This window comes from Ambystoma mexicanum, chromosome 5q (genome assembly GCF_040938575.1).
Source record: "Ambystoma mexicanum isolate Mex_15411 chromosome 5q, UKY_AmexF1_1, whole genome shotgun sequence".
NCBI lineage: Eukaryota > Metazoa > Chordata > Amphibia > Caudata > Ambystomatidae > Ambystoma > Ambystoma mexicanum.
The window spans coordinates 1,270,568,097-1,270,581,827 of record NC_090933.1 but is presented as its reverse complement, the minus strand read 5'-3'; the positions used below and the strand labels follow the sequence as shown (position 1 = coordinate 1,270,581,827).

Below are 13,731 nucleotides of genomic sequence, written 5' to 3'. Positions count from 1 at the left end.
TTGCTTGGAACTGTTTACCTGTTGCCGGATATTTGGACTGCACCTCGACTTGTCTTGGATCATCCCTTGGTACCCTGCTGATCTTCTACGCCTTTTCCCTACTGGGGATTCAAGTCAAGCCCTGACTCCCACAGGTGGCTACTCCTCATCCACGCTAACCTGCGGTTCTACCATTCCAGGGACCGCCGCATCTAATGAGCCTCGAACCTCCCTACTAGGTTACCTGGGTCTCCCTTACACCAGATAGGTAAGACACTTTAGATTATTTTGTTTACCTGCCTGTATTGTGATTGCCTGGTGCTTAACCTCCTTCCTTCTTGACAGCAGCATCGGTGTTCCAGAGGCTCCGTGGATCTGGGAAGACATCTCTCACCTGTGGCCTCAAGGGTCGCACAGCGGGTTTCTATTTTCGTTCCCCTGTGCGTCACTTGGGGACGGAGGTCTCATCGGTCTACACGACACTCAAGTCAGAACAGTCCGGCCCCGATCGAGCGGAGAAAAGGACTGAGGGGCTATGCGCGGGGTGGAGCCGAGGAGGGCGGGGTTACGGCCGCGTGCCAGGCCCCGGGCAGGAAAGAGGAAGGACACATTTTTGGAAAAATTTGGATGCTTTTTACAAAGTGCTCCGGTCCCGTCCCACAGGACGGAGAGATGTCCCACAAGTATGGAGGAAAGGGGACGGGACGTAGGAGTATTTAAATAAATAAATAAAATTTAGAAAAACACAGCCTGGAAGGTGTTTGTTTTCCCAACAAACACCTTCCAGGCCGTTTTTCCTGTTCGGGTGCCCTCTTGACTCTTCCCTCACGATGCCCAGCCACGCCACACTAAGCATGTGCGGCAGGGGCCATCTTGGATTGGGCTGCCTCATCAAAAGCAGCAGCCTGATCCCAATTTTATTTTTCTCCTCTTCTACCACTGATTCAGACTGTGGATGCACCGGGCGTCAATTATAATCTTTGGAAGCCAAGGGGCACATCCATATTCAACTCTTACTCACATGTTCAACTTACTTTTCTTCCCCACTCTCTCTTGCAGATGGAATTACCATAAATGCAATGTTTAATTGAGTGACACTATGAATGTGCAAAATGAATAGTATGCATACATTGTACTTTCCTAGATTAGGTGCCAACAGAAATGAGCAGACCCACTGGGTCAAAGACAACAATGTTGTAAGAATAGACATGGTTGTAAAGATCATTAACCTGTAATATCACCCTTGACAAAGCCAATTAATTGGCGAAACATCAATGCATGTGCGCCAAAGGCGATTGTTGGATTAGCACAGCAAATGCATGTAACCTATATAGAATGTCACAGAAGTCACAATTAAATGTTTGTTTCCTTGGGAGATGATGCAACATTCCAAGTAGAATACCAAATAAAACCAGACAAAGGAAATCTACTACTCATTGTACAAATTATTTGTCAAGACAACATGACAACTATCACTTTTATGTGGAGAAAATCATTCTTGTACTTTATCTCATTCTCAGGCGAGCCTCTGGCATCAGAAAAATGCAGGATGCCATGAGGCCGAGCAACCTCAAAAAGTCAAAGGCCGGAAGACGCTGGGCATTCTGAAACTTGGTGACCATCTGGAAAAAAAAATAAAAGCTTTTCCCAAGGATGCCTAAAGGACTGGTCCAATGAACTGGAGTCTGAGACGGTATCATGTGTGACTTCTTGTAATTGAGGGAGAAGCCCAGTCTGTGCGGGAGTGGCAAGTGATATTGAGATGTTCCTGGGCCTGTTCGGGTGAACGTGCCCTGATCAGTCAATCATCCAGGTAGGGGTAGACATGAAATCCCCCTCTCCTGAGACTTGCTGCTACCACTGCCATTGACTTGGTGAAAACCCTCAGGGCGAAGGTCCGCACGAATGTCGCAACTCGAAACTGATGAGAACCGCCAATGGCGAACCTCAGGTACTTCCTGTGCTTGTGATCGATTGGCACATGAAAGTAAGCATCCTGAAGGCCCAACAAAACCATCCAAACCTGAAGCTGAAGGGCCTGGAGGATCTGAGAAAGCGTGACCATCTTGAACTTGGACTTGAGATACTTCAACAAGTTCCTCAGGAAGGACAAGACAGGTCTCAGTCCTCCGTCCTTCTTTGGGATTAGGAAATAGGAAGAATACCATCCTCTCTTCCTCTCCATCCCAGGTACTGGTTCTAGATCACCTTTCTCTAGCAGGGTCAACATTTCCTGCAACAGGAATGGATCTGGAACATTTAGCAAATGGTTTCCCGGTGGCTGATCCCTAGGTCTCTGTATGAAGGGCAGGCAATAGGGCAGGCAGTAACCCTGGGCTACAGTTTCCAGTGCCCATGCATCCAAAATAATCCATTGCCATTTCTTCAGATGCAGTGACAGTCTGCCTCCCACCAGGGTGTCGTGTGTCAAGAGAGTAGCGGCAGAAGCAGCGGCTGATGGTAAAGACGCTGCTGCTTGGGCCGGCTTTGAACTGCTCCCTCGTCCACCATGAGGGAATCTGCTCTGTCCCCTCTGACCAGCCAGTCCTCTCGCTCTTCCAATTGAGGAGGAGCAGCGAAAAGACCTACCCGTCCAAGATGATCCACTGGGGTTAAAAGGTTGTGGCTGCCTGACTGGGGACCTTAAGGACTTGGCTGCCACCTGTGGGGTCTGCAGCTTTTCAAGGCTTTCGTCAGCCTCATTTCCAAATAAATGGGAACCGTCAAAGGGCATGTTAAAGGAGTCTGGATTGTACATCACGTGCAAATCCTGACTTCTTCAACCACGTAAATCTGTGTATGACCGTGCTTGCTGTCGTGGCCCTGCTGACACCGTCAGCAATGTCCAAACCTGATTGCAGAGACTCACACATGGCCTCCTTGCTATCCCTTATCAGGTTCATGAAGCCATCTCTTTCATCATCCAGGGATGTGATCAGACGCCATCGCTAGGCAGTCCCACAGGGTGAATGTGAATTTTCCAAGGCCACATGTAGAATTATATTTTAAAGCCATGCTGCTAGTAGAAAAGACTATTTGCCCATAAGTCAATGCGTTGGTCATCCCCATCAGGGGCTATGGCTGGATACGCAGCTTTCTTGGAGGCAGATGTAGCTGCTTGTACTACTAGGCTTTCCGGAGTTGGATGTATTGACAGTTAGCCAGGGTCGCTACTAGATGGTCTGTATTTATTTTTGTCCGATTTTTGTTTACTGCAGGGCTGGAATGTGGAGCCTCCCGGTTTGATGCAACCCCTTTCTGAAGTGCCACATGGAATGGTGATATAGGGTCATATTGAGGACCTTTGTCCAATATGTCAGTCAGCTCGTCTTGTTCAAATGCAAGAGTTGGTCTATTCCATCCCAGGATTCCACGACTGTGGACATTTTTTATTTTTTTTATTTATTAGCATTTATATAGCGCACTGCAGCCCGGAGGCATTGTGGCGCTGGTTACAGGGATCAATACAGTTAACAGATACAGGCAGTAAGCAAACTATTACAGTTTGTCCGTTTGGTTCTAGCTTCTGTATGATGCATCTGCATGATCAGCGGGGTCCGGTTTCACAGAATCTTGTTCTGGGGAGGCATCTACCTCAGTAGCTGTCTGTATGAGGTCATGTAGCTACCCAACTCTGGTCTCTTCTGAAATGAAACATTTAGGGATATTAGTATTTTTTTAATACTAGGAGTATCCAATTGGAGACCACATGGAGGGTATCAGCTGAGGTAGCATAGCATATATATATATTAAGGATATAAACAAATACTTAGGCAAGGGTTTAAAAACCGTTTCCTGGCTTTTGTGGTAAAGGCATCGAAGAATGTACAGTCAGCGTCAATGTTTTTTTGCATCTGTGTCGACGTCAATGGCTTGACTTTGGTCTTGTGCTTTGAGGGACCCGACCCTCGACTCAGAAGTTTCCCCAGCGATTTCCCGTCGAGTACTCGAATATTCGAGTAGTCTTGGGCTTATGACCCAGGTTTGAGGGCGCGCAGGGTTTGGCTTGGCCTCATGCTGGTCATCAACCGTAGCATGGCCACTTTTCTTATTGCTTCGAAGAGGACGGGACATGATACTCGCACCGTCACCAACGGAATTGGTCCCCAGGCGCTCTGGCGGATCTGTAAACAGGAAGGGTGGGGCAGGGTTAGTTGGGAGGAGGGGAGAAGGAGAGTGGGAGAAGTGGTGTGCTGTTGGCAGCTTCAGCTCGCTATACACCGAGTGCTGGGCTTTGGTGCTAGTATCGGATCGGATGAAGGCCTCGAGTGCTGGGGTGAAGTTTATGTGTTGTTGATGCGGTGTGGTAAAGTGCGTGCAGATTGCTGGGGGGAGAGATGGTTGTGTGGTTTTGTGTGGGTTTAAATATGCAGAAGATTGAGGGTTGGGTTAGTGGGGTCTGTATCCTGGATCAGGTACTTCTGATTCCGTTAGAGTTGTATACCTGTGGGTTCGGATGTTGCTGGTTCCTCGTGGGCCAACTCAATTTAGTGGCGTTACGATGATCCAACTGTATCCTATTGAGTATAGTTTGGATTGGTGGGTGCGTCTGAACCCAATCTTCAGGTGTGGGACTGGGTGGGTGATATCTATTCTCAGGTGACCTAGTGTGACCCTGGTCGGTTAAGGCTTTGAGTGGTTCTGGGTCAGGGTCATGAAGTGTTGTCCTGGTGGATCCGTCTTGGTGATTTTGCAAATGTTCTTCCTAAAGAGTACCCACTCTTCTTTGGAGAAGGATTTAGTTGGGCAGGCTATGCTCCTTTCATCTGAGTAAGAGGAGGAAGAAGTTGATCTATGCCTTCTCTTTGATTTTTCTGACGACGAGGAGGGTCTTATTACGGAACGATTCAGTACCTTTGAAAAACCTCTATCAAGTTGTCCACCTCACATTTCTGACTCCTCACACAGGTGCACACTAAATGTACAGATGTGGCTCTGCTGTTGTGATTTTTTCACCGTGGTGAAAATCATTGCACACGGTTGAGTCCTTTTTGACCCATAAAACAAAGTTAGTAGTGATTACTGTGCTCCTAGTCCATATCCCCCTTTACTCCATACGGATGGGTATCCGTCTATGGAAGGGGTCTAAAATCTGAGGATCTCCAGATGTTGGACTGTGGATCGCATGATCCCTCACCATTGACTATGCTGGTTTGAATTGATGGGCGTTGCTGTCCAAAACATACAGAGAGCCAAAAGGTTACAGAACTCTGCTCTATAGGGACGGAACAGGAGTTATTTTTGGACAGCACTAAAGGTAGCTTCCCCTTGAACAAGGTGTAGTTGAAGTCAGGCGCAACATAGACGCGGCTGGACCCGCTGGGCCCAGCACACCCGTTAGTCCTTGGAAGCATTTGACGGGTCACTGAACTAGATCTTAATATGGAGACAGGGGATTGGGTGTATGGAGGAAAGGGGACTGTGGACTAGGAGTAAAGAAGTCACTACGGTGAGTAACATTTTTGCTCCTACAGCCTGTCCCCTTTCGTTCATACTTATGGGAGATTGAGCAGCACTAAGCTATCAGGTAGGCAGAAATATGAAGTTACCCAAATAGGTTTTTTAAGACTGCCTGCCTAAATCTGCTATCTGCCCTGGAGGCTGCGTCCATGCAATAATGTTTGCAAAAGATGATTGGAAGGCTGCCTTGCTGGTGACATCCACGGGAACGTTTCTCTGAAATGTGCCAGTCGTGGCTATAGCCCCAACTGCATGCGCATGAAGGTCCTTCGGCACAGTTTTGTTTCGAAGCTTGCAGCAGTAGCCTTGGAAGTTTGACAACCTGGTTGTTGACCCCCCCAAAATGTAAGAAAAAGCCTGTCTGATTTCCTGAACGCCACAGACCGATTAAGAAAGATCTTGAGTGCTCGTCTCACATCAAGACATTGCAACTTTCTCTCACTATCAGTTTGTGGTGAAGGTAAATAAGTAGATAGCAGACGCATCTGCAACATGTGAAAGATGTGGGTCACCCTCGGCTGACTTTGCGCACCTCGCATGGCACTGCCCCAAACTGTCCCTATTCTGGAGCCAAGTTCTAGAGACAACAGCCACGATCGTGGGAGAAACCGTACAGCCCGCCCAGACAGCAGCCCTGCTCGGTATGACAAGGCTTCTGTCAGCACCAATAAGAAAATTGGCTGGCCTGCTGTTGACTCTTGCCCGGAGGAGGATTGCCATGGCCTGGGGTCGAGGTCCTCCCCCCCACTGTCGCTGCTTGGCGCAGGGACATTCTGTATTGTCAAGATGTAGAAACAGACTTCATTAAACTGTTGCCCCTTCATGCCGCCCGCCAGACATCTGGGACCCCCTGGTAACCTTTCTGATGAACGAAGCAGAGGATGCCCCGTCCTCCCCAGAAATCGCCAGTTAGAATAGGAGGCCATTTTCGGCAGATCTGGCTTAATACCTCCACCTCACTGGGACACCGAACTGGGGCGATGCAATACGCAGCACAATGTGCACTGAACTTCGGAGTGGGATGTCGGGGGGTTGGGGAGGGGCGGGGCGAGTGGGATTTGGCACAAGTTAAGTACACCCTAATGTGGGTGCGTAGTTGTATTATGTTGCTATAAATGCCAAAAATAAAGATTTTAAATAAAAAAAGTAGATAGCAGACCATCCTGACTTGATATCAAAGGATGAAACAATCATTGGTAAGAAAAATGTATGAGTGCTAAGGACAACTTTGTCTTTGTTGAAAACAGTGTAAGGCTCTGTAACTGACAGGACTTGGGTCTTGCTGATCCTTTTGTCCAAAGTCACAGCTATAAAAAAAGCTTCTTAAAGTGGAAAACAATTTTAAAAAGAAGGTTTAAAGGAACAGTCATAGTAAACCTAATATTAGGGCTCAAATCGCAGAACCAAACTGGTGGACTGAGTCTGGCCACTTTTTCCAGAGGGTGGATGCCGTCGTCCTCCCTGTGCGTTTTAAATTATGTTTTTTTTTTTTTTAAGAATTTCATGTGCAGTCGACACTTTATGTACAGAGCCGTGTCTGGGATTCAAACCCATGTTGCGGGCAAGAGACAAGAAACCAAGCCATGAGACCAGAAGGGTCTCTAAACAGATGCTTGCATAGAACATTTATTGGCTCTTTGCTGTATGGGAAACGTTTTCTTACCCATTCGAAGACGAAACCTTTTCTATTTATCAAGAAACGTTTTAAGAAAACATGTCATCTTGCAAAGGCCTATTTGTCCTGTGCAATTCCTTGAGTTGGGAAAGAAAGTAGAAAACTAAATATGCACATTTCTTTCAATTTACGTTCAATGCCTTTGACGTTATGTCCCATTGCATACGTCAGAGTCCTCCCACTTTTATTTTGTTTAGGACTTGAGCCCTGCCTATTATACATTTGCAGCAATGGGTTCTTTTGTCACAGTTAGGACTCATGGAACAGTTTTTTTTTTTAAAACTGAAATCTTACCTTTCTGTACCTCTCGTATAGAGCTGCTGACAACAGTCCACCATTTCTGTGCCTCACGTTCATCTTCAAAGTTAAAAATAATAGGTTCCCCAAGTTGGCCGAGTACAGTCAATGTGTGGCATTTGGGGTTCTTCACTTGGTAGCACACATCTTTAAGATTAAACTCTGCAACTGTCTGTAGGGAAAACATCAAATACCAATTGCAAGTGTTAGTACTGCAACTAGAAATCGATCACAGTATAACCACCAATATGAACAATGGAGGATTCAGTGAAAAGAACTGAACTGGATACATGCTGTCAGTATGAAAGGGGCAAAAAGCCCATCGAATATGGTCATTACCCAGACATCGGCAACACTAAATATTGTTCTTTTATAATTTAACTTTCTTAGATTTGTCCCAGACGTTTTTATATTTTGCCATAATTTCATCATGCACCCACACATCAGCTGAAAGGAGAGTCACGCATATAGCACCCTCTTTAATAATGTATCTGTATTCACAATGTTATGTAATGTTAAGAGTGTATTTATTTACCACGTGTCAGTTAGCACAGTGGCATACTGTGCCCCCAACCAGGGGTAGGCAGACCCGCAAGAGTACAGAAAGGGCAAAGGGGGAGAAAAGTTGAACACATGAAAGATTTGAACAGGTACCGAGAATGTGGTGTAGGAATGATGTTTGTGATATTTTGCACACAGCGTGCAGAATGATCAAAGCATAGCATTGATGAGAAAAGGGTCGATGCATTTTTTGCAAAAACCTCTCTCAAATTCTCCTCAAAATTAGGCTTAAAGTTGAATACAAAACTCTAGGTCAGGCCCACCTAATCTGCACAGTGGAAATTATTCAATTTTTTGCACTTTATCCCTCTGAATAGCAGTCTTTCCTGCAATGTGTTTCTCAGTCTGTAGCGGGTTGTTCTTAATTCAAGGAGAACGTTCGGTTTGCTTCTCTGCATTTAAATTAAGGCAATTTCAAAGTTTTTTGTTAAATACTTTTAATTAAAGGTTTAACAGGAACATACAAAATGTAAAATTGCAAAGACTGTCAATCCAGTTAACAGCATTGGAAGCAATAGATGGCATAATATATTGCCTACTGAATATATCCAAAATAAGGATTTTTAAAATGAGTTAAAATAAAAGCAACAGGCATGGCTGAACAGTATTAATAAATGTACTCTTACGTTTTTATTTTCTCCTGGATACAATATCCTCCCACAAAGTGCTGCGTTGAAGTATTCCAATTTCAAAAAAATAGAGTATGACTAAAATCATTTTTGGGAGGCGTGGGAGTTACTTACCTGTAACTGTTTTTCTCCAGCATGGGTCTGGCATGGAGTCACATACTCATGAATATTCTCCGTCGTCAGGCTGGGAATCCTCGGTAAAGAAAAAATCAGTATCAGTTTCGTTTCTGATCTGTCTTTCTTAGTAGTAACCAATCACTGATCTCTGGGTCATACTGCCCCCAGCCAATGACTGCCCTCTCCCTAAGCCCCGCCTCTGGCAGCCATCCTCAGATTTGGTAGCACGTAAAGTGGCAGTATGACGAAGTGAAGAGCCGCAGAGGGGTAGGCGGGAGGGTTTGCATGTGAATCCATGCCAGACCCCTGCTGGAGAACAACAGTTACAGGTAAGTAACTTGTTCCTTCCCCAGCATGGGGTCTGGCATGGATTCACATGCTCATGAATAAAAGAATACATAGCAGTACACACATGCACAACCACGGGAGGTGGCAACAGGCTCAACATTAAGCAATACAACAACTCAACATTAAGCATCTCTTACCTCCTCACCAGACTCACCTTAAGCGAACAGGTTGCGCAGCACAGCTTGGCCGACCCTGGACTCCTCCCTGGAGTCCCGATCGACGCAGTAGAATCTTGTGAAGGTGTGCGTCGAGCTCCACGTAGCAGCCCTGCAGATGTCCAGCAGGGGCACACCAGACAGGAACGCCGTGGTAGCAGCGATCGCTCTGGTCGAATGGGCTCTCGGACAGACGGGCAGCGGTCGATTTGCCAACCGGTGACAGTGCATGATGCAGCCGGAGAGCCATCTGGAAATTGAAGTCTTCGAGAGAGCCTTCCCTTGATTCACAGTCCCGAAGTTCACAAACAGTTGTGACGTCTTCCGAAAACTCTTTGTGCGGTCCACATAGAACTTCAGCGCTCTAGCTACATCCAGCGAGTGCAAAGTCCTCTCGGCCGGCGTCGAAGGCGACGGGAAGAAAACTTAACACCAAGGGCTCGTTGAGGTGGAAGTCAGACGGCACCTTGGGCATGAAGGAGCGGTGCGTCCTCAGCACCACCCTCATATCGTGAAAAGTCAAGTATGGAGGCTTACAAGATAGGGCCTGGATCTCTCCCAGTCGTCGTGCGGAGGTGATGGCCACGAGGAACTTCAAGGGCGCCAAATGCATAGGCTCGAATGGGGCCCCCATGAGCCTGGTCAGCACCACATTAAGCTCCCACGCCCTGGCAGGAGCCTTCACCGGCGGGAACGATCAGAATAGTCCCTTCATAAATTCTTTCACCAGGCGATGAGACCACAAGGACGCCCGTCCCGTAGTCCTGGTATATCGGCAGATGGCCGCCAGATGTATTTTGATGGAGGCGTGAGCCAGTCCAGCTGTGGCCAGCGACGACAGGTTCGGCAGCACTTGAGGGGCCGTAATCCTCAGAGGGTTAATCTTCTGTGCACGGCACCAGACAGAGAACCTCTTCCACTTATGTCCGTAGCACTTGAGGGTGGAGGACGCCCTGGCCTTTGCGAGAACCTCTCTGCAATCAGCCAGGATATCGTACCCTCCAAACTCTAACGCTGCAGGAGCCAGGCCTGCAAGTTCAGCGACTGCGGGTCGTGATGGAGAATGGCGCCTCCTTCTCTGGTGAGAAGATCCGCGTCCGCCGGCAGCTTGACTGGTGGGGACGTTGACAAGTCCAGAAGGTCCGGGAACCAGATCTGCCTCGGCCACGCCGGTGTGACGAGGATCATCCTGCACCTGGACTTCTTGAGCTGGTTGATGAGGCGTAGCAGCAACGGCAATGGAGGGAACACGTATAGAAACAGGCCGTCCCAAGGGAAAGCGAAAGCATCGCCCATGCTCCTCGGCTGTGGGAACCTGCAGGCGAACCTCTAGCACTTGGAGTTCGTCGCTGTCGCGAACAGGTCGATCTGGGGTTTGCCCCATCGTTGGAAGAGTCGATCCACTTGATCCTGGTGCAGTTCCCACTCGTGGCACGAGCGCAGTTCCCTGCTGAGTGAGTCAGCAATGGTGTTTTTTATTCCTGCCAGGTGGAAGGGAACCAGAAACATCCCCTGGGCGACTGCCCAGTGCCACAGATCCTGGGCCTCTTTGGATAGGGCTGGGGATCTGGTGCCTCCTTGCTTCTGTATACAGAACATCGTGGTGGTGTTGTCGGTGAAGATCCTCACCACTTTGCCCTTGAGGGACGGAAGGAACGACTTGAGAGCCCAGAACACTGGTCGGAGCTCCAGAAGGTTGATGTGGAGAGACCTCTCCTCTGGGAGCCAAAGGCCTCTTGCGTGGAGGTCTCCGGTGTGGGCCCCCCCAACCCTCCAGAGAGGCGTCTGTCGTCGCCGTCTCCTGAAACGCCGGGATTTGAAATTCCGTGCCTGCTGTGAGGTGAGCATGGATGCCCCACCATGCAATCGCCCGACGGAACTCCTTGTCGAGAGGGATCCCGTCCTCGAAACAGCCCCTCGTCTGAAGCCATCGGGCGTCGAGGAACTCCTGTAGCGGACGCATCTGAAGTCTGCAAAGGGGTACAAGATAGATGCATGAGAACATCATCCCGAGGAGGGACTTGATGGACCTGACCCTGGCCACGTCCATGGCTAGCAGGCGCCGCACCTTGCCCAGGATGGTCTTGGTCCTCTCCTCCAAAGGGGAGGCCAATTGCCCCACTGTATCGAGCTTTGCTCCCAGAAACCGTGCTATCTGCGATGGGGCCAGGTGGGATTTGGGGTAGTTGATGGCGAACCCAAGCTCCGCGAGCAACCGGACGGTCCTCGCTGTGTGCTCGACGGTGAGTTCCCTTGTCCTTGCCCGGATTAGCCAGTCATCCAGGTAGGGGTAAACGTGGATCCCCTTGCAGGCGCACCGCCACTACTGCCAGGCACTTGGTGAAAACCTTGGGTGCCGACTTTAATCCGAACGGTAGGGCTCTGAATTGGTAGTGGCGTCCCTGAACCACGAACCTGAGGAACTTCCTGTGCCTTTTTAGAATAGGGATGTGGAAGTAAGCATCCTCCAGGTCCAAAGACGACAGGAAGTCGCCTTCCTCCAGCTGTCCCAGCACGTGCTGGAGGGTGACCATCCTGAATTTCTGCACCTTGATGTACTTGTTTAAGCGGCGCAGGTCCAGGATGGGGCGCCAACCGCCTGTCTTCTTCCTGACGAGGAAGTACCTTGAGTACACTCCGGAGCCCCGGAGCCTTCTGGGGACGAGCTCGATGGCACTCTTGAGCATCGCCCTTGCCTCCAAAAGCAGTTGAGGGATGTGATTTTCCGTCCTGGCCACGGGAGGAATGCGAGGGCACTTCTTTTGGGATTCCAGCGAGTGCCCGTTGGCCAGGGTGTCCAACACCCAACGGTTCGTCAGCCGGCCTCCCACCGGGGTGCTTCGGTGGGGGCCCGACAACACGGCCGGGTCAGTCTTGCTTGGAGGCGGCCTTGCCGCCTTGGCCTCCTTGGCGACGACGGCGGGATCCCCCCGGCTTGCTGCGACCTCTGTAGGCCTCCTGGGAAGAGGAGCGGGCCGCCTGTGGGTAAGTGGAGGAGCCACCGCTGGAACCTTTGGAGGCACCCCGTCTGCCTCCAGAGCTCTGAAAGGGCCGTCACTGTTGAAGCACCCCTAGGGCCCGGGCCGTCTCCGAGTCAGTCTTGATGGCCTGTAGAGACTCGTCCACCGCCTTACCAAAGAGGTTATTGCCGTCGAACAGCATGTCCAACACTCTGGTCTGGACGTCCTGGCGAAAGTCTGTCGCCTTGAGCCATCCTCGTCGTCGGAGGCAAACTCTGTTGCCCAGTTGGCAAAAACCGATATCGGAAATGTCCGTTGCCACCGTAATGGCGTGATCCGACGCCACCTCGCCTTCCTGCAGAATTTCTAGGGCCTCCGCTCTCTTGTCGACAGGTAGGAAGTCTAGCAGGGGAGCTATCTTGAACCAGAGCTCCCTGTCGTAGCGGGCCACGATCGCCAAGGCATAGGCCGCCTTAATCGTCGTCGCCGCTGACGAGATGACTCGTCGTCCCATGGAGTCCAACTTCTTGCCCTCGCTGTCCGGCGGGGAAGTAGAAGTTGAAGCCGCCGCACCCGCTGCCTCCTTCTTAGCCGCTGCCGAGACGACAGAGTCCGGCGTGGGCTGGGCCCTGAGGCACAAGGGGGCGGCATCAGGGACTCAGTACTTCTCGTACCTGTCCCTCTTGGCAGGTGCCGTGGAAGAGTTCTTGAGGACTGTGAGCCCCTCGTTCCAGACGTCATCGAGCAAAGGCACCGCGAGGACCGTCTTCCTCTTGGCCTCTCGTCGTTGGTATAGAAACCCTTCCTTTTTTTGTTCTTCAGGGCAGAGCTGGAAGAGCTCGGATGCCCTGGTTATCATGGCGTGGAAAGAGCCAATTTCGTCGGCTGGGGCATCCCGCGGGGCGGGGGGGGGGTGATGACGGGATGTCCGCTGTGTCATCGCCGCCATCATCGTCCGTCCCCGTCGCTGGTCCACAGGCACGAAGGGCGGAGCGGGGTGGACTCTCCTCCGCTTGTTCGGAGGGCTTCCCGACGGGCCCGGTTCTGGATCCTCCGTCGGGGTCCGTGGTAATCTCGTCCTCATCTCGGTACATAAGGATTGGATTGCCAACAAAATGGCCGCCAAGCTATCCTGTGGCTCAAGTAATGGCTGCGACGGACGGGATGGCCGTTCCAGGGCCCTCTACGTCGCCATCCTCGATCACGTCAGCAGGGGCCGCCTCCTGGGATCGAACCCTCTCGAACCTCTCGTTGAGGCCTATGAACCTCTCGTTGAGGCCTTTCTCGGTTTCTACCAGCTCCTCCTCGAAGGCTGATTCCGAGTCTGTAATGGCCACCGCCCCCCTCCTCTTTTTCCGCCGGGGGCTTCACGGGGGTCTTAACGATGAGCTGGAAAGAGGATTCCCTCTGCGGTGGCAGGGATACTCTGGGCCCAGAGGCCGTTTCCACTGGCGTAGTCTCATCCGGCTTCGCCAGGGTCGCAGCGACCACTTCGGCAGAGGCCTTTACCGGATGGATCAAAGCCCTCACCACCTTAGATGCATCCTGGG

The 13,731-nt window shown here is 50.3% G+C and overlaps 1 protein-coding gene across 2 annotated transcripts in view; it reads right to left on the bottom strand.

Annotated features, from left to right (window-relative positions):
- Nucleotides 1-13,731, bottom strand: part of SHARPIN (SHANK associated RH domain interactor) — a 1,065,128-nt gene that overhangs the window by 994,380 nt on the left and 57,017 nt on the right. For both annotated transcript variants that reach the window (XM_069621811.1, XM_069621812.1), the window contains exon 2: nucleotides 7,409-7,583. In XM_069621811.1, coding sequence (XP_069477912.1) covers nucleotides 7,409-7,583 — 175 coding nt within the window. The remainder of the gene's footprint in view (nucleotides 1-7,408; nucleotides 7,584-13,731) is intronic.